We start from the raw sequence: 19114 nt of genomic DNA, 5'->3' as shown, positions 1-19114 counted from the left end.
ATCCTCTCGGAGGGCCGATCTAGTCTCGGTGATTGCCTGCAGGATTTGGTCCAGTTGCTCCTGAATCGGTGTATTAACCGGACCCTCCAGGTGTCGGCACTCTTCCGTTTCAGATGGCACTGTATCAGAGGCGGTCTGGGCGCCTCCTTTAGGGCCCTTCGGCTTTCCCATGTCGTGTAGGGGGCCACCTGAGGGTCTCCACAGAAACGGGGGGAGTGAAGTCCGCACGGCGTGCCCTCCAAAATTCCCAAAGCGCCCCTCTCGCGGTCAACAGCCGGTCTTCAGGCTAGTGGGCTTCCAGGCGGCGGTCAAGGTGGTCAGGGCGGGTGCTCGCTGGCAGGCACGTCCGGGGCGTAAGGACCCTGCTCAACCAGGTCAATGGTTGTCCACCTGTGGATGCGATGCCAATGGAGGGGGCAGGGGATGTCCCGCTGAGGCGCCGTTAGAGCTCGAGCAGGTGCGCGCTCCTCATCCGTGTCAGGCTCCAGCGCGTGATCTGGGCGCTCGGTCAGAAGGTCCAGCTCCGTGCGGCCTGGGCCCGTTAGGCGTGGTCGAGGAGTCCCCCCGCAGGTCTCAGCAGCAAACCTGCTCCGGTGCCCAACTCTGTGGTTCGGGGTAACAGTGAAGGCCAAGGGCTGTCCCAGCTTCCACCGTCGTGGAAAGAGCCCCTCTTCCGCCTCTGCTCTCGGTCATTTCACAGCGTCTCCAGAGCATGGATCCGAGGCGTCTGCCCTCCCCAGTCCGTCACCATTTGCTCGCCGGCTTCTCGGCCCCGCCAGCTAAAGCGTTATCACCCGGCACTACACAGCTCCACTCAGTGCCTTCATCTCAGGGAGCGGCATGGGCGACCCTCGGCTCCCCCTCGGTGCTACTGTGTGGCCAGCTGTTCAGGTCGGTGCGGGTGCCAGAACCCGCCTCGCGGCTCCTCGCCTCCGCTCCTCACTCGGCTGCGGGCAGGCCGCTCCGCCCCTCCCTCTCCGGCACTTCTCCGCAGCGCCTCGCGGTAGAGCTTCAGGGCCCACCTCAGTGGTCGCTGGGTGCCGACGCCCGCCTCCGGAGATTTCAGGGGGAAATCCTGCGATGTGCCCTCACTGGAGAGGGATCGCCGACGTCTTTGGGTCACCGGCCGCTCTCGCCGCAGTCAGAGCGGAGCAGGCGCCATCTTGGTTCACGCCGCTCGGCTCCTCCACCTCGTCTCCGCTCCGTTCCAGCAGCCGCTGCAGTCCCGCGGCCAGGGCAGGGAGGCCCGCAGGGTGTAGGGGATGCCTGTGCGGGGTCGGGGCTCCCGATAAGCCCCCGTTAACAGGATTAATAGAGGCTCGACCGCGGAGCTGAGCTTCTAGGCGACCTCCGCCATTGGTGCCCAAGCCACGCCCCCTTAAATGTGAAGTACCCTTCTCAGATTTAATCCCTCTTATAGGAGCCAACACTCATAAAGATTGTCGAATAAAACATATCTATAAAATTCTGGTAGAATGTACTCCGGACGACCTAGTGAAAGTAGAATCTAACTGGGCTAGGAAGCTAGGGGAAGATGATATTGATCTATATATGTCCATTGAATTAGCAAAGAAGATCTTCCTTTCGACCAACTTGAAGGCTCAACATTATGAAACAGTTTTTAACCTCTATTTTACCCCTGCTAAGTTATTTGGGTGGTCGAAGAGGGAGACTGATAACTGTCCAAGATGTGGGAAAGGCCCAGCTGATGTGGTCCATATGTTTTATGACAGTGAAAAACTCGACTCTTTAAAGAAAGTAATTGAAGTATTTCTGTGAGAAGCACTGGGGCAGGGAGTTGGCATCTCCCAACCTATGATGCTTCTAGGGTACGATCATTAAGCTCAACTAGAGCAGACACAGATATATTTTATTTTTATTTCGGTTGCACTAGCCTGCCTGTTGATTGCAACAAAGTGGAAAGATCCAGACCCCACTACTTATTACGCCTGGCTTGCCCGGCTGCTGCATGTCTATAATCAAGAAATAACTTTGTTTAATTGTAAGGGTAGATGCTTTAAGAAGTGAGGTAGCAAGATTGGGGGCCTACGGTTACATGGATTATGGGTGGGATGGATAACAGGGATTGGCTTGCCCTTGAGTCTTCACGGTAATCAGCCCCTGTTAGGTAGTGCTATATCTGCATTAAATTTGTATAATGATGTAGTTTTCGACCTCTTGTACCCGAGCATAGGTTATGTATAGTATATATCTCCTTTAGTTTACACATTAATATGAATTGATTAATTAAATATGATATTTTTAGCTATTTTTGTTATGGCTTAATGAATTGTGGCCACACTATGAAATCTGCGTTTTATCTGTTTCATTGCTATAGCTATGTTTTGTTGGATGAACTTTGTCTAAATTGCTGTATTCTCTGGGATAAATAAAAATATATTTTTAAAAGAATTAGATCAACAGTTGTAACAATCAAAAATAAAACAAATTAAAATGCAGAACATACAAAGGTTTTGTGGTGATTTGTTTAAGTGGTGGAAAGTTATTGGGAAAAAATCTGAGGAATTCCTATCTCTGGGAATCCTAACTATAACTACAGCGCGACAATCAGAATTAATGTGACCTCTTTCAGTTAATCTATTGTATTTGTAATGTATTTGTTTATTGGTTTACATAATGGTATGACCATAAATGTGTCTTTTAGTTGTTCATGTGGTAATTCTGAAACTTTGCACATGCAGTCTAGTTTATTTTTTTGGCTTTCTTTCTATATTTAGTAGTATTGTGCTACATATGAAGCCCAAAGTGAATGAAAGCCAATTGTCGTTGTTATAAAAATTGAGATTGCTATTTTTTTCCTAGTGGTCAATTATCATGCCCTCCATATATTAGTTTGTTTAGCTCACTGCTAGATCAATTTCTCATGTTGTCGCACAGGAGTGCATAAGGAAGATGTTTTTTAATTTGACTTATTGGGCACAGTTTTATTTTGTGAGACGAAGAACATGCAAAGAAAACTTATGTAGATTAAGATTTATTTTATTTGTTATGTATTTGTTTTTTATTGGTTTCTATTAGCATGTGTCCATAAAAGGGTCTTATAGTTGTTCATGTAGTAAATCTGAAACTTTGCACATGCAATCTAGTTATATTTTGGGCTCCTTGCTACTTTTAGTAGTATTGTGCTACAAATAAAACAACAGATAGTACTAGGTTTTTGGCCCTTATACCGTCTAAAACCACTTCCCAACATCACTTGCAATAGCAAAAAGGATCATCTACTTAGGTTAATGTACATTACTGTGAAATTCCATTACAATCCATTATGGTACTGAATGTGAAGAACACTAGATGTGATATTAATTGTCTGAGAGATCAAGTATCTACGATGTTTTTGTCCCCTTTACTGTTGTTTTTTTCTATATATAATTATCAACGTTTGACGTTTGACTATCTACTGGGTGCCGGGATCGATGCTTTCACCACCTTTTAAACGCATGAAATAAAATGCTTAGCTTGGAATACTGCGGGTCTGAATAGCAAAAGCAAGAGATCTTTGGTCTCAGAGGAATTAAAACTATATAAACCGCATTTTTGTTTGCTATCAGAAACACATCTTATTTGGAAAGACAGGAAACTACTTAATCAACTAGGATACGAAACTATGGTCTGCTGGGACATCTATAAGAGGGGTTGCAATACTTAAGGACAGGCGCGTAAGAGCTGAAGTGATGCAGACTGCTCATGACAAAGATGGCAGATGGGCAATAGCGCAGCTTAAATATGAAAACAATACATTTGTATTATGTGTGGTGTACGGATCTAATACAGATGAACCAATGTTATTTGACCAATTGAATATAAAACTTTTGGACTGGGTGGGAGAAATTATAATTATGGGTGATTTTAATTGCATCATGGATTACAATCTGGATACAACCAGACCTAACAGCTACCAACGGATGCATAAGACTAGGGCAGCTATATTAGATATGTGTCGTATACATAATATTAAAGATGCCTGGTGACAGTTACACCCAAGTCGACGTGGGTATACCTATTATTCGGCACCCCACAAATTATGCTCCAGATTAGATATGGCTCTAGTCAGTGATAATATATTAGAGACTTGCTCTATGACTCTATGCCCTCGTATCTCCTCCGACCATAATGCTATAATTATATCATTTTCTATACCACACAGCACAGTTCCCCCCAGAGTGTTCTCCTTTCCCAGATATCTTATTTCAGATCCATCTTATATTTCACAATTGAAAGTACATCTTGCTGAGTTTATTAGTATCAATAAAAGCTCGGCCTCCTGTCTTGTAGTATGGGATGCTTGCAAGGCGAGCATAAGGGGTTTTACACAGGCCTATGTGTATAGACAAAATGCTGAACTTAAACAATGCCGAGCTTTGGTAATATCACAGATAACTAATCAAGAAGAGTTATTGGCCCATTCACTTCGACATAATTTACCAACTGTCACGGATATTAATCTTAAACTTAGCTCTTTAAAAAACGACGCAAAGAAAAGTCTTTATCAGAAATATAGTGCAAATATTCGCAAATACAAAATAGCGCAATATGAGGGGGGGGACAAAATCGGCCGCATCCTGGCCTACAAGGTGTCGGAGTCCAGAGCAGGCTCTTTAATTTCCAACATTCGGGGGTCAGACAACAAGATATATAATAAACCACAAGAGGTTTTAGAGTTATTTGCTGAGTTTTATAAAACCCTATATACCCCCGAGAATCAGCCAGATCCTGATCTTATACGGGCTTATATTGAGGAATATTCAATGCGTACAGCTGATAGCTTAGACCTGAGCTCTCTGTCTGATGATTTAACCATGATAGAACTACATCAGGCTATTAATCATTTGCCCGTGGGTAAAGCGGCAGGGGAAGACACTATTCCGTTGGAGCTATATAAGGCCTGTTTATCCGAACTAGACCTGTTACTATTAGAAGTAATGCAGTCAGTAGGGATGAACGGAAAAGCACCTAAATCATGGAATAGGGCGAAAATTATCTTTTTTCTAAAAAAGGACAAACCAAAGGAAGAGAGAGGGTCATACAGGCCTATTTCACTGATAAACACAGATGCAAAAATATTTGCTAAACTTCTTGCAATTAGACTGGTACCTATTATGCCTCAACTTGTCAATACTCAGCAGTATGGTTTTATCTCCGGGAGAGACACTACCTCACACGCAAATACGGCTATTACGGCCTTCGATGTCGCAGAGATAGAATCCACCCCACTAGGTATGATCTTATTAGATGCAGAAAAAGCATTTGATCGAGTGGGGTGGAACTATCTCTGGAGCACGTTGTCTAAAATGGGGCTCAGTGGAAACTTCCTAAGGGGCATACAGGCTTTATATGACAACCCCATTGCCTGCACCAGCTATAACGGTCTAACTTCTTCAGATTTCCAAATTATGCGCGGCACCCGTCAGGGCTGCCCTCTCTCACCCCTTTTATTTGCTCTTTCTCTGGAACCCTTTTTAATGGCTCTTAACTCCCAAAATCTAATCGTGCCCTTTAGTTCTGGGTCCCAAGAGCTTAAACTGACCGCATATGCGGATGACATTGCCATTTATACACATGATATAAATGAGGCCCTAAAAGGAATCAAACTAGAGGCTACTAAATTTGGGAAAGTACCTGGCTACAGGCTTAATATACAGAAGACGCAAGTTGTTGCCAATTATTCCCCCTCTACGGCCATTCCAGAGATTTGTAAGGTAGCTACATATCTCGGTGTTAAAATCACGGCTAAAATATAAGAAATAAACCATATTAATTATAATGAGTTAATCAAATCCACTGCTATACTTTTAAAGAAGTGGCATAGGTTACCTCTGAACATTATTGGCAGAATTAACCTCATTAAGATGAAGGTATTACCTAAGTTCTTATATTTATTTCGATCTATCCCACTGGCACTGAACAATCAGTTTTTCAACAACTGGATGGTGTTTTAAATAGTTTTATTTGGGGCTATAAAAAAACAAGAAGATCGTTGAAACTTCTGAAAAACAACATAAGTGAGGGTGGGCTTAATTTCCCAGACTTTAAGTTGTATTTCTGGTCCTCATTTTTTTCACGATTACGTTCTTTACTTTATAAGGAAGAAACCATATTCTCTCATTATCTCATGCTGAAGCAAGAGTCAAATATGTTTTTATTTAGAGCAAACAACCCCAATTACTTCAAGAGGGTAAGGTTTAAGACGGCCAGGGATATAACAAAGATATGGAAGAACGTATTGATATATTGCAGGGCTTAAGTTTTTTCACCCGAATCTACCTCTATGGGGCAATCCAGGCCTTCCAAGAGTATTTTCTGATAATATTAATAATATATGGGCAGAGAAGGGAGTAAATACCCTGGCTGATTTATACGGCCCACAGGGATTTGTTGATTTCAATTTGCTCAAACTTAAATATGACTTACCGGATAATGCCAGATACAAATACTTACAGATTCATGATTTTTTTATTAATAAAAAAAAGATTCGAAGCATTGCAGACTGCGATATCTGGACATGTTTACACTCTAAAAAAACTAAATCAGTCATTAGTGAGGCTTATAAACTATTATCTAAATATAAAACAAATGACCTGTCTAAATTAACGGAGAAATGGGGGGCCCAACTTGGCTTTAATGTCACTCTGAAGCAAATAACGAATTCCCTTTCTAACATTAACAAGTTAGTAAGATCTTCCAGTCTTAGGTTACAGCAGTTTAGAACAACTTGCATGCTCTACTATACTCCTGAAAGAATCTCTAGGTGGTCCCCCAACCCCGAGTTTACAGATCGTACAAAATGCCCTAAATGCTCTGGGGAAGCAGCTAATTTAGTTCACATGCTATTTTCCTGCCCTAAGCTCAAAATCTTTTGGGATGAGGTCCAAGATATTTGTAGTATCAAGAATATTTTGTTGCCTACTTTCACGGCCCCCTTAATTTTGCTAGATTATCAGTCTACTCCAATCCCACAATCTTCCTTGGCAACCATACTTATCTCTTGTGCTAAACTAACTGTTGCAAGAGCCTGGATAGCTATAGATTCTCCTACGGTTTGGGATTGGTGGGCCTTAGTAATGGAAATATATTCCATGGAATCTGCCCTAGCAAACATAAGGGGAGGCCGCTCACTGATAAAATTTGAAAGAAATTGGGGAACTTGTTTCTCAACTTGATATGATTTTGCTAAAATTTTATTTTCTCTGACATGGCATGAAACTTATAAATCTATACAATTTTCACTTCCAAGCTCAATAACTTTGGATGTTTATGATCTTTTTGTGCTGTCTCGATGATTTCTGCTGTTCCTTACATATCGTACTATTTGCTGTATAATTTAATCATTTCTTCTACGTCTTTAATGTCCTGCCTATACATATTTGTACTGTATTTTTTTTTTCCTGTCAGCGTGTTTACAATAAAAAGATTTTAAAAAAAAAAGAAAAGAAATTCCATTACAATCCATTTTCCATTTTCCATTTTGCTGCTACGTCCAAAGCAAACATTCTATGTGAAATGCACTGGGGCCAAAACCTGTTTTGAGACCTATCTTTTTCTTTGCATCCCCTTGACCAGTCACCGCGAAACTTTCCATTATCTTCCAATATAGAAGGAAGAATAGGTGGAGATTTATCAAATGGGCGCAAAGATATAAAGGGTAAAAAGTCAGAGGAATTCCTATCTCTGGTAACCCTTACTATAACTACAAAGTGGCTACTGCCACTCAGCAACATATTTACTGAAAAAGCAAATGTTAAAGTGACTTAATAGGAGGGTCTCGTAATATTTACTTACTTCATTTGGAAAAAAGCCCCTAGGAATTGAATTCACAAAAAAACCCAGTAATGTCACCAATTATGTCATCACTGATGTCATTTAATATGTTATGAGTAGTGTAATCTGTGAGGTCAGAAGCAGTGCATGGCGCAAGTTCTAGTTAGCTCAGTAAACTAACCTGGTGAATTGTAGTTTTTCGTTTACAATTTTTATTTTTTAACTGACATTTTCACCTAGATATAATCTCACTTTAACCTTTGTTTTTTCAGCGAATACATATATCCCATAAATCTATAGCAATTGTATTTTTTATTTCAATTTTAATCTCAGGCCTTTTAAGCTTCAATTGTCTCATCTTATCAACTTTCTTGTATTTTATTGCAGCTGTGAGGCCTTCAAGGGAGCCGTCTCTGCAATCTGACCGGCATGAGAAATCTAGTAACACAGTAACTATAAGCGGAATCTCTTTGTGCTTGTCCATCATTGTAGTCACCATTGTCATTACCATGTGGAGAAAGCTGTGCCGGGTTGAGAAGTGCACCACACCAGCAAGGCATAGCAGTGGCTGTTCACCCACCTTCCGGAAGAACTCTGACCAGGAGAATATCTGTCAGCCCAATCAGGTGAGAGAAAGCATCTTTGAAGGGTGTGAATCTCCACTGACGCCAACTACTGAAGCAGTCAGTGTACCTCTCAACAACAGACGGAGCCTACACCTTGCCCAAGAACCTACACCTGGGCAAGATAGCCTTACTCATGACAGCTCACAAGCCAACACTCAGAAAATGATTCCTCCAATTTTTAGCTACCGCTTGGCACAGAAACAACTAAAGGAGATGAAAAAAAAGGGTCTAACGGAAACTACAAAAGTTTACCATGTGTGCCAGAATCCACTGACTGACACCCTGTTTGATGCAACTATACTGAACCCACCTTTGTCCACAGAGAGTTCAGATGAGAATAGCATGAACACATTTAGGATCAAGACTCCTTTTCAAGAACCCTCTGTTTTATCTCCCATGCTTCAAGGAGAAAAGCCCAATGCAAGGCCACCGATGAATTCATACCAAGCCGCACTTGTCCTAAGCCCTAGTCAGACATTGACCAGACTATCGCATTGTAAACACCAAGACCTCAGAGAAGGACAGTTCGAAAGAGGTTACAGGAAAAACCCAAACTTTAGGAGAACTTCCAGCTTTCATGAAACCAAGCAAACTAGGCCCTTCCGAGAAAGAAGTATGACAACCCTTTCACCAAGGCAGACTGCAGCCTTCAGTTCATGGAGCAGAACCTGGGATCATGGAGAGGAAGAAAGGTTCAGACCCAAGTCCAGAGTGTCAGAAAATAGTTCTGAAATGCTTAAATGTGCTCCCAGTACCAGACTGACTAAGGAGAACCTGAACTATTTCACTAAATACAATAATGCAAGGCTTATGGAGAAGAATCTAGACTGGGTTGGTGGCCAGCTGTATTTTGGTCGACCAACACAAACTGAAAGATCAGAAACTAATAAAACTAGACGAGGGTCCCCACCAACTTACAGAAACTCATGGAGGAACACAGAAGAATCAACCTTTACTCTGAAAGAGAGTTACCAGAGAAGCAATCCTCTTACTACTGGCCAGAATAGTATAGACAAATGCCAGAGCTTTCCACAGGACCCAGAGTATAAATGGTATGACAATACTTCCTTTGGCCTAAGTGAAGCAGAACAGAGGATGATTGACTTGCCTGGGTACTTTGGATCAAATGAAGAAGATGAAACAAGCACTATGAGTATTGAGAGGCTGGTGATCTGAAAGACCGGAGGGAATCACTTCTAGCTCAGCTTTTCCAATCTGCTTTTTCCCAGCTTCCCCAAGTGCTTGCTCTCAGAGTATATGATTATAATGCCTTCATTGAATTTGAATAATTCATGGGAGAGAATGTGTTCAATAAAATGGCCAAGAGCATATTTGAGCACCTGCCAAAACCTTTGTCCACCACACATTTCCAAATGCTGAGCTGTTACTCATAAAGTAGTTCCTTGGTTAACTGTCTTTTGGTAGAATACTGTATTTTTTACAATTGCTCATGATTTATATTCTATTCCAGTAAGGATGTACTATTTCAGAATGACACCTACGCCATTCCGGAGTAGTGTGGCCAGGCCAGTACAATGTCTTCAATGGCAAAATTATCAGATCTCACAAATACTTGTTTCAAATTTATGTCAATGACAACCAACTTTCTGTTAGGGGTATTTACTGTCTAGTGTTCCCATGTCTAAATTTTAACTTGTCTCCAAGTCATCAACTTCAAAAAGCTAGGTAGATTAGACCACACATTACAACTTCAAAAAGTACTTTAATCATATATATTAGTTGTGATCTATTACACAAAATACACATTCTTTTGAAAAGAGACCCTATAGCTGGCTACTCTGTATTTTCCGTGCTCACTCATTTATATTGTTAAATAAACCTGCCCCACTTTCGAATTGCTGCAAGGTTTCAAAACATTTACTCGTATAAGCCTTGGCCTCATCGTGTTTCATTTACATTTACAGAAAATGTTGGGAAAGATCAGGGTATTAAGGATCGAGCTTGAGCATTATCTGGGGCATTGGGAGGCTTCAACATAAGCTAATCTTTTTAGGTGTGGCTACAGACAGCTTTAGCTCTATGCCAGAGCTAATGCCAACAAAACAACATGCAATAGGGTGGCTATTCCACGAACATTTTCTGTAGTTAAAACTTTAAAAGGTATGTTCTATGTAGCCCCATCCAGTAATTTTATGTTTTTCAATGTATATTTTGGCTCGTTTTTCCGACTTCAACAGTTTAAAGTTGCCAAAAACGTGGCAGCTGACATCTTTTTCTTTACTTGCTATTCTCTGGCACATTTCAAGTGAAAGGGAATCACATGTTACTTTGTTAGTTTACGTAGCACAGTCAATTCAACACACCCTGTTTATCATTTTCCAGAGGATGCTCCACACCTTATGTAATGGTATGGTAATTAATAAACATTGAAAATTAATCACAGCACAGTGGAATGACAATATGGATATGACAAATTAATTCAGCAGAAACAAAGTTGGTGCACAGGAACACAACCGACGATGTCTTGCAGAAGGACAGGACAGGCAAGCAAATTCATGGAGTGAGAAAGGCAAATAAACTCTTGTAACTGGGAAGGGAAAGTCAAATCTTAAAACAGAAAAGCATACTCTTGCATAGGGACAGGACACTAAAGAGAGACAGTAAAGCAACAGAACTGAATACATACACAGTAGATAACATGAGCATGCTCTACAAATGGAAAGATGCAGTATATAAGCTGCTGTACATTCGTACCCAAGTTTGGGAAAGGACGGGGCCCCTGCTTAAAGGATGCAAATGCCTAACTGCAGGGAAAATTACAATGGAAAAAAAGATTGCCCAAGGTTAGGCGATGGACTAGAGCTAATATTGATAAAGAAACCAACGAACAAGATACAATAAACTATGACATACAGAGACTGGATATTCAGTCATTTAATTTATAGAAAAATAGTCATAAATATTTGATATAGGCATTTTTCTGTATATATTTAAAGTACATTTCTTGGCATAAATTGATAATCATGAATTAAGTATACATAGCAGTGCTAACCAAGTAATGCAATCATTGTTGTTGTGCTTGTTCTCTGCAATACATTGTTTGAACTGAGTTGATCTGAGCGTAGTTAACAATAAAAAAATTTGGGAATAGATAACACACAAAAACATGTACATGAACTGGCGGTCAATTATACACACACTACGCGCGTTTCGGCTTTGCCTTCCTCAGGGATCCTTCTCAGTTACAATCTTGTTAGTAAACTACCTTTGGAAGTACTAAAAGTTATTTGTCTGAAGGTCTGGACTTCCAATAGTCATCAAGGTTAGAGTGTCCTTGTTAGGACTGGCGCTGCAGTTATTTCACTTAATTTTTACTATACATAAGGTAATTTATAGAGAATATGTAGGATTGTTTTAATAACAAAGCAGCTGGTGGTGAGCTCCTAATATAACTGGCCCACTGATAGCGGCAAGCAGCTGGTTTAATAAGTCTCTGCATTAGGTATGAGACATGTTGTTCCTCACAGAGTTGCAACGGTTTCCAAATAAAATGATGAAGAGGCACCCTGGAAATCCGGTTCCGAAAAATGGACACATCAAGCGCGAGATTTTCCTGAGATGCCGCTATACCATAGTTTATTGTATGTATCTTGTCCATTGGTTTCTTTGTCAATATTAGCTCTAGTCCATCGCCTAGCCTTGGGCAACCTTTTTTTCCATTGTACACTCGTACCCAAACAGTAGATTGTAGTAGGATGTGCTTCAGACTACATGGCATAAAACAAATAGTCGGTTTTTACCCAAATGAAGATTACAAGGATTAACCACTACCCAAAGTAGGTACGGAAGATGGGAATGGATCAGTAAAACGAGCGGTCCCTGGAGCAGAATCAACTCATACCCTTAAGATTCTTTCTGAAAGAAATGAACATGATAGTGTAAGAGAAGCAGGTGGACCTTAAAAGAAAATCTGATGCCAAGAAATATCTAATATGTGCAAGACCTCTTCAACGCCATCCTAGAGTGAGCAGGGGACAACCCCATCTAAATAGACGTGGCACATTGAGTTCCAGCCAGGAGTGTAAGATGGAAATGCATACTTGATGTACTGGCCCAGGTATACCAATTTGAGGACAAATAATTGATGGTAAATCTTTCATTAAACATTGTGATTACATTTAATGGCATGCATATACAGATCTTACACGATCTATCTCTGGTAATATTACAGACGTCAAAGGATGTTTGAAATATGAGTGGCTAAAGAAAGAAACAAGCCGATGCCGGTGGCGCCACCCCTTTTATCTGCTGGATATGTAGAAGGCCAAACAATGGGACAATACGCCCTTAAGGAGACCTGTAGCCTCCATAACCATGTTAGATGCACCTGTGGAGACTGAGAGACACCTGCAGGTGTGGGGCCACCAGAGGTCGGCGATGGGATGGTAGTAGGCAGATAGCAACATTGCCTTTTCTCTTTGGTCGCCCTAGATTCTGTGCCTGTGTATTTGCTTTTGATGTTGGTTGAAGACTCTAGGCACTGTGAAATTGTCATTTAATCTGATTGTGCAGTATTCTGCCCATATAACATGAGGTGAAAGTGCTCTGCCATACAGTAAAACCTTCTTTTAAACATTAGGCAAGTCCGCCTTAAGTGTGCCCTTTAGCCCACAGGGCTGATGGATTACTGTATGAGAGTGAGACATGCTTGATAATAAGGAAAAGTATGTTTCTATAGTCAGTAGTTACAAAACTATTTTCACTGTGTAAGTAAAGTGGTATTCTCATATGGAAAGGTTGATTTCTGATTATAGGTCGATTTTCACAATGTTGGCTAGAAAAATACTATAAACATATTATTTCTATTTCTCATCAAAAATCTATTTCTACGGTGAAAAGTACTTTGCACTGCTTGGACACCAGACAGTAATAAACCAGTTCTGTTGTGTTTAATTTCCCTAGTAGCAGTAACTGGAATCCCGTTGAGCTGTAAGAAGTTGCTGTGCCGTACAATAATAGACAAGCTTCTAAAGACTGGAACACTAAAATTGCAATTCCTAACTCTTATCTTATCTAGACGGTTTCATGAAGGGCTCAGAGTGAGACCATGTGTTTGACATGAAAATGGCAGGAAGAGCCTGGTGTGAAAGGAAACTTTCATCTTGGTCAATCCAAAATTCGATCCTGCTTCCAGTAGAGGGGAAGACTGATCTCAAATCAGGAAGAGGGGTGGTTCCTTATTTCCGTAGGACTGGATCAGGACTGGGACTAGGAGCTGTAGTGAGCTAACCTGACTTCTGCCATTTTGAACAAAGGGTTCCAGGATGGTTTACTGTCAAGTGAGGCATGAATTGTTGAAAAAGTAGGCTGTATAGTGGTGGGAAAATCAATTGGGCTTAGAAAAGATGCCAATCATTGGCTAGCGTACTAGATAAAAATTGCACCTTATCACTAGCTCTTCAGAATACTTGATGACTTTAGAAGTGACCAGAAGAGAAGAAGAAATGGAAGTCTGATGTCTTTCTGTGAAAAGGACTGAGGTTTATTCTGTTAGTCACTTGCAGCAAGCGACTGAAATATTCTGCAGCAGTCAGTTGGCTGTCTGTCTGCACGATCTCTAGGACACAAAAGGCTACCACACGGTTCCATCCTTTGAGGAAGAACTAGCTGCACGGAAGAGGACTGTAATGGAATCTGTGGGAGACTTGGCTCTTTGAAGTCTCATGACTGGCATAAGGGGTTCTGCTCCTCATTCTGAATCGCAGTTAGGAGGAGAAATGAAATGTGCTTTACCTCTAGTTGCCATGTGCAATGATATGCATTAGAGGTTTGGAACCACATTTGCCACTGCAAGCCATTGATCATATGCTAACACCTTTGTTGGGGTGGTCTCTGGTTCGCAAAACGTTGTGAATCATGTCGGTTAGTATTGGGGTAAAAGACAGTAGTCTAGGGTGCATGAGCACCTTTAAAAAACAAGGTCTCCTTTGGGGAAGGCAGGAATGGAGGTCTGCTCTCCCTTGAAAGCTGCTATCCCTTTGTTAATAATCAATTGGAGCGGTTGCAAAAAGCGACTTTGTTATTATTTTCCATTAGGTAGGTTGTTTTGAGACGCTCTGCAAATTGGCTATGTACTAGTAGTTTGCATCACAAAATGAAAGCCATATTGCAAACATTAAGAGTACAGTTTGCACCTGATGTTTGCAACCTGCTTGTAGGTAGATTCCTATATGCTAAAAAAATATTTACAAAATTATGCATGTAACATTCTAAACGAGATTAGAAGGAAAAGAAAGAAGGCTAGAACTTTAAACAAACATTGTGAAAGCAAGACCGATTGGCTTTGCCAATGCTTGTTTAATTGTTAAGGGTCCCTTTTATACGTATTTTGACCGTGCAGACTGTCCTGTAACACTATGGCAGGGGCACTACATTGACAGCCATTGACATTGTCAAGGTAAGTTTTCATTATTGTTTTCCCCCACTCCATAGACCCTACCTCGATCCTACATTTTCAATTAACACATTTGTTTTTTATTAATAATGCATTTTTTCTGAAATGTATTAATAGTCCTTTTTTATTTATATTAAATATTTTAGTATATTATTCTTAACCTAACTGTAATACACGCTTTAACAGGGCACAATCAAGCTATTGAAATATAAGTAAGGTCTTTCACAGGATTTCCGGTATTCTCCTTAGAAATGTTTCTGAATGTTTGTTTTTCTTCAGTGTGGAGGCAATGCTGCATACATGATTCTTTGTAGCATTATGCATGGTACCATTTTCTTCCTTCAATGTCACATTTTACTCCTGCATGTTGACATATTTCTTCCTTTGTAGAAACCCTGCCAATTTTGGGTGTTGTTCCCTTTCAATTCCCATCTTGGAAATGAATGTACTCCTGCTCTTAACAGGACTACATTTGAAATATTTTCACGGGAGAAGAGGACAAAGAGGAGTTTGAAAATACCAGGGTTTTTCTAAATTTACCTGGAGAAATTCTATCCCGGAATGCCCACAGTCCACCCCTCTCGTGGGATTTGCGCATGCGCAGCACACCTTCATTGTGAGGTAAAATGGGGCGTGAGTAAAATGTTTACAAGTGCACTTTTTCTGTATAGCCTGCATCTTAAATTAAGCTAATTTGTGCTTGCAAACCAGATTTACATATGCCTTTGACACTGTGAATCAGACTCATATTGTAAACCCAGGTTTGGGATTAAAAAAGAGAGTTTAAGTACGATTGGCAATCAGACCAATTAGTACGCAAGAGCAAGCAAAACTATAAAGCGCTTCAAATGGAAAACTAGAGTGATTCAATTGTTTAAGAATTGCTTAAAGTAATTTTATATGCACATTGTTAGCCACAACAATTAGATGTATATAATAAAACACCAGCCATCATACAAGTATGACAAGCCGTCTTATCCTGCAACCAAACCTGGTGACTTGATGGTCTTCCACTGACGTAAGTGCATGCTGCTTGTTCCTCTGCTTATTTGACAGGTGAGACTACATTTAGAGTATCTCTAGAGAGTACTGGTGACATTTGCTTTAGGTATTTATGCCATTTCCACTTCCTGCTTGGAGGAAAGATGGTGGTCTAATCTTCATTGCTGCATATTTTAGTGAGTACCAAAGTCCTCGCCAAGTTGACCATATCACTCCATTGTCATAGGCGCCGCTGTAGTTTCCATTCTTGTAGTATACACCGTTGAGGTTAGCTGCATGGCACCTGGAAGAAGATATGGGAAGACATGAAGGGAGCTAGTCGGGAAACACATGCCAACAAAGTGCAACCTACATCTTTATTATAAGACAGTCTGATTTCGATATCGGAGTATTTTATTTACTCAGTTGCCCTGATTTAGTAAGCATACTCCAAATTTATCATATCTGCCAGCCCAGAAGGTATCTCTTAACATTAGCAGGAACTGCTGTCACAGAGGTTCCTGTTAATGGATTTTAAAAGTTTGATAGACGGCTCAGCATGACGGTACTGTCCGTCAAGCTTTTAACATGTGTTTGTATTTTCAAAACAAGCATTAGAAATGCAATACGTCTCACATTTTTTTTAGTTAGAGCTATTGGCATAGCTCAACAGCTCCAGACAGAAATTGCCACTTTGCAGGTGCCGAACAGAGCATTGCTCCGTAAAATGGCCTGAACGCCTAAAACGATGCTGATAGCTTACAAAATAAATAGGGCAGATCAGGATGACCAGGATGCATTGGGCTGGCCAACGCAAGCAAACAATGAGTGAAATCGCCTGGGCGTGACTCAAGCACGCAAAGGCGGGAGAATCAGACACAATGCCCCAATAAAAACCTTGTATTTCTAAATGGCACAACAACGAACAAATGGCAATTCATGGGCATGCCAAAAGCTAACAGAGGAGATAACAACAGGTCTTGCAGACAGTGGATGCACGCTGCCTAAGATCGACCTAAAGAAAATCCGAAAGTGGGATTTTGATTTTTTTAAATACAAAACCTAATGATCCCCACACCAAGTGAGGTGTCCCCATTGTGTAGGGGCCATTGTTTAGTTTTCACTGCCTCTTCCTGCCAGGTTTTACCCAGCAGTGATGAACAGTGCAGGATTTATCTAGCAGTGATGGACAGTGAAAACCTGTCCATTTGATAACCCACTCTAAAATGGGTGAGCGGCTGAACAGCCAAACCTCCAACAGCTCTTACTCCATCGGGCCGTCGAAGGAGTATCTCAACAATGGTGACGGAGTAGTCTCCGATGCTGACATACTTAAGTTTCACCTGTCTGTAAATCAGGCAGAGGGACCTTCAGTGTGGCGGCGAGAGTATTCTGTCACCTGTGCAATGAAGTACCCTCTCTGCCAAACTCTAAATCAGCCCCAACGTGTCTTAGGTTATAGTGAGTCTGCTAAACCACACACAAATGAAAAACAAAAAAGAACACACAAAGTCTCCAAGAGACCAGTTTTCTTGTTGCCTAACCGACCCAACCACTTATAGAAAACCCAGTTAAGGTAAACACTGACCCAGTTACAGAAAACAAGGATATGAAGGTTCCAGCCAAAAAGTGAAATTCAAAAAACACACGGTCATCGAATGAAAATGCCTTTGCCTGGGAAGTGAATTTAAAGATTTGAATGACCTATTAACTCAGACATAGATTATTGAAATGAGCAAGTAATGGTCAGGGCACAAAACAACAAAGAATCTTTAACTGAAACTTATCACCATTTACCCAGCACACAACAGAAAACATATGTTTAATAATAAAGAAATTAAGAGTTACTGCAACTCTTTATGGTATATTACCTAACTACCAAAACAGTTGCCAGATATTTGGAGCTACATTACCAATCAGTAAAGACATTACATTTTCGTTCTTCATCAGTAAGGGTAGCCACTCAGGTTAACTGATGCGAAAGAGTCCACGACAAGAAGTGCTGATCAATATAAACAATGTCTCCTAATCTCACTTTTAAATTCCAACAAATTTAAATACCTTATTAGCACAATAGAAGGCCCACATAAACATGTAACCCAGGCCACGTTTGGCTCCCAGTCACTAACACACACTAACTTGCATAAACTATAACCACAGTTTAGTATAAACTGGTCGCGGTAAACTCATGGACACAAATACAGAGGACAATTTTAACTTACACCATATGATAGAAACAGGGTTCAACCCCTCATTTCAAACAAGCATTCACAAACATACAAATCTGCACCCCAAAATACCCACATGTGCATACAAGCATTGCCCACTCACTGGCTAAATCAATGAAACTCAATATAGTTTCTCAGTTCCCAGGAGCTACTAAAGTGTTTGTAGAGCAATCCATCAATGAAATGTGCCCACTGAAATACCTAATGGGATATAATGCCGATTCAAACAGTAACTTTATTTGATGAATGGATATTCCTCAGCAGTTATAAAAAGAATCTCGGTGACTGTACCCTATAATTTGACAACTTTACTGTGGTTGAAGTGTTTAGTTTGGCCAAGCTATTTAAGGTTGGCACTTCTCTCAACATTGCTACCAACCTACTCAAAAATGAAAAAAGTGAATATCATTAAAAAACTGAAAGTACGTTTAGTAGTCTGACCACTGGCTGATGCCATTTACCATAACTACTAAAATTGCCAGGGCAAATGGACAAGTCAAACCGACAGCAAGATGGAAAACAAGTGCTACGGGATTGATGAATGAACATTCTTGCATCTTTAAGGTTTAGAGGAGGAAAAACAACGGGGCATATTATCAAGGAACGGCGTTAAAATTATAGCCGCTTTAGCGACAGGAAACTGGCGCTAAAGCGTCGATAATGGACTTGATAATATGCCGTAGAGAATTCCAATAGAAGCCCATGTTCTGGTGTTAACATGGGCTTCTATTGGAATTCTCTATGGCATATTATCAAGCCCATTATCGCCGTTTTACCAGCAGTTTCCTGCGTGAGAAAACCGCATGTAGCATTTTTCTCTGCAACACCCCAATGCGTAAATTACCAATTCCTATAAAAATAACTGATCAAGACCACAAATCTCAAAGCCTATAATTTCTACTGGGGAGCCTATTACTAATAACAAACTGCTGCCTCTTGTCACACGTTTTCCCTCTGTCTAAAATCATTCCTTGGATACGGCGTTCCTTTCTGACCAGGAGTTATTCGATCTATTGGTCATCATTCTTTTACCAGCCGGTGCCCCACTTTAATAGCCTAAGGATCTCAACAATCTGCCCTCTCACATG

The 19114-nt window shown here is 40.9% G+C and overlaps 2 protein-coding genes across 2 annotated transcripts in view; one reads left to right on the top strand and one right to left on the bottom strand.

Annotated features, from left to right (window-relative positions):
* Nucleotides 1–10262, top strand: part of THSD1 (thrombospondin type 1 domain containing 1) — a 101064-nt gene extending 90802 nt beyond the window's left edge. Inside the window, exon 4 of the mRNA XM_078657255.1 lies at nt 8164–10262. Coding sequence (XP_078513381.1) covers nt 8164–9578 — 1415 coding nt within the window. The 3' untranslated portion in view covers nt 9579–10262. The remainder of the gene's footprint in view (nt 1–8163) is intronic.
* A 5425-nt stretch (nt 10263–15687) lies between these two features.
* LOC144771663 (fibrinogen-like protein 1) overlaps nt 15688–19114 on the bottom strand; it is a 186908-nt gene continuing 183481 nt past the window's right edge. Inside the window, exon 8 of the mRNA XM_078656014.1 lies at nt 15688–16102. Within this exon, the coding sequence (XP_078512140.1) occupies nt 15922–16102 (181 nt within the window). The 3' untranslated portion in view covers nt 15688–15921. The remainder of the gene's footprint in view (nt 16103–19114) is intronic.

This window comes from Lissotriton helveticus, chromosome 8 (assembly GCF_964261635.1).
Source record: "Lissotriton helveticus chromosome 8, aLisHel1.1, whole genome shotgun sequence".
Taxonomy (NCBI): domain Eukaryota; kingdom Metazoa; phylum Chordata; class Amphibia; order Caudata; family Salamandridae; genus Lissotriton; species Lissotriton helveticus.
The sequence above is the reverse complement of the archived record's forward strand: the minus strand, read 5'-3'. Positions and strand labels throughout refer to the sequence as shown.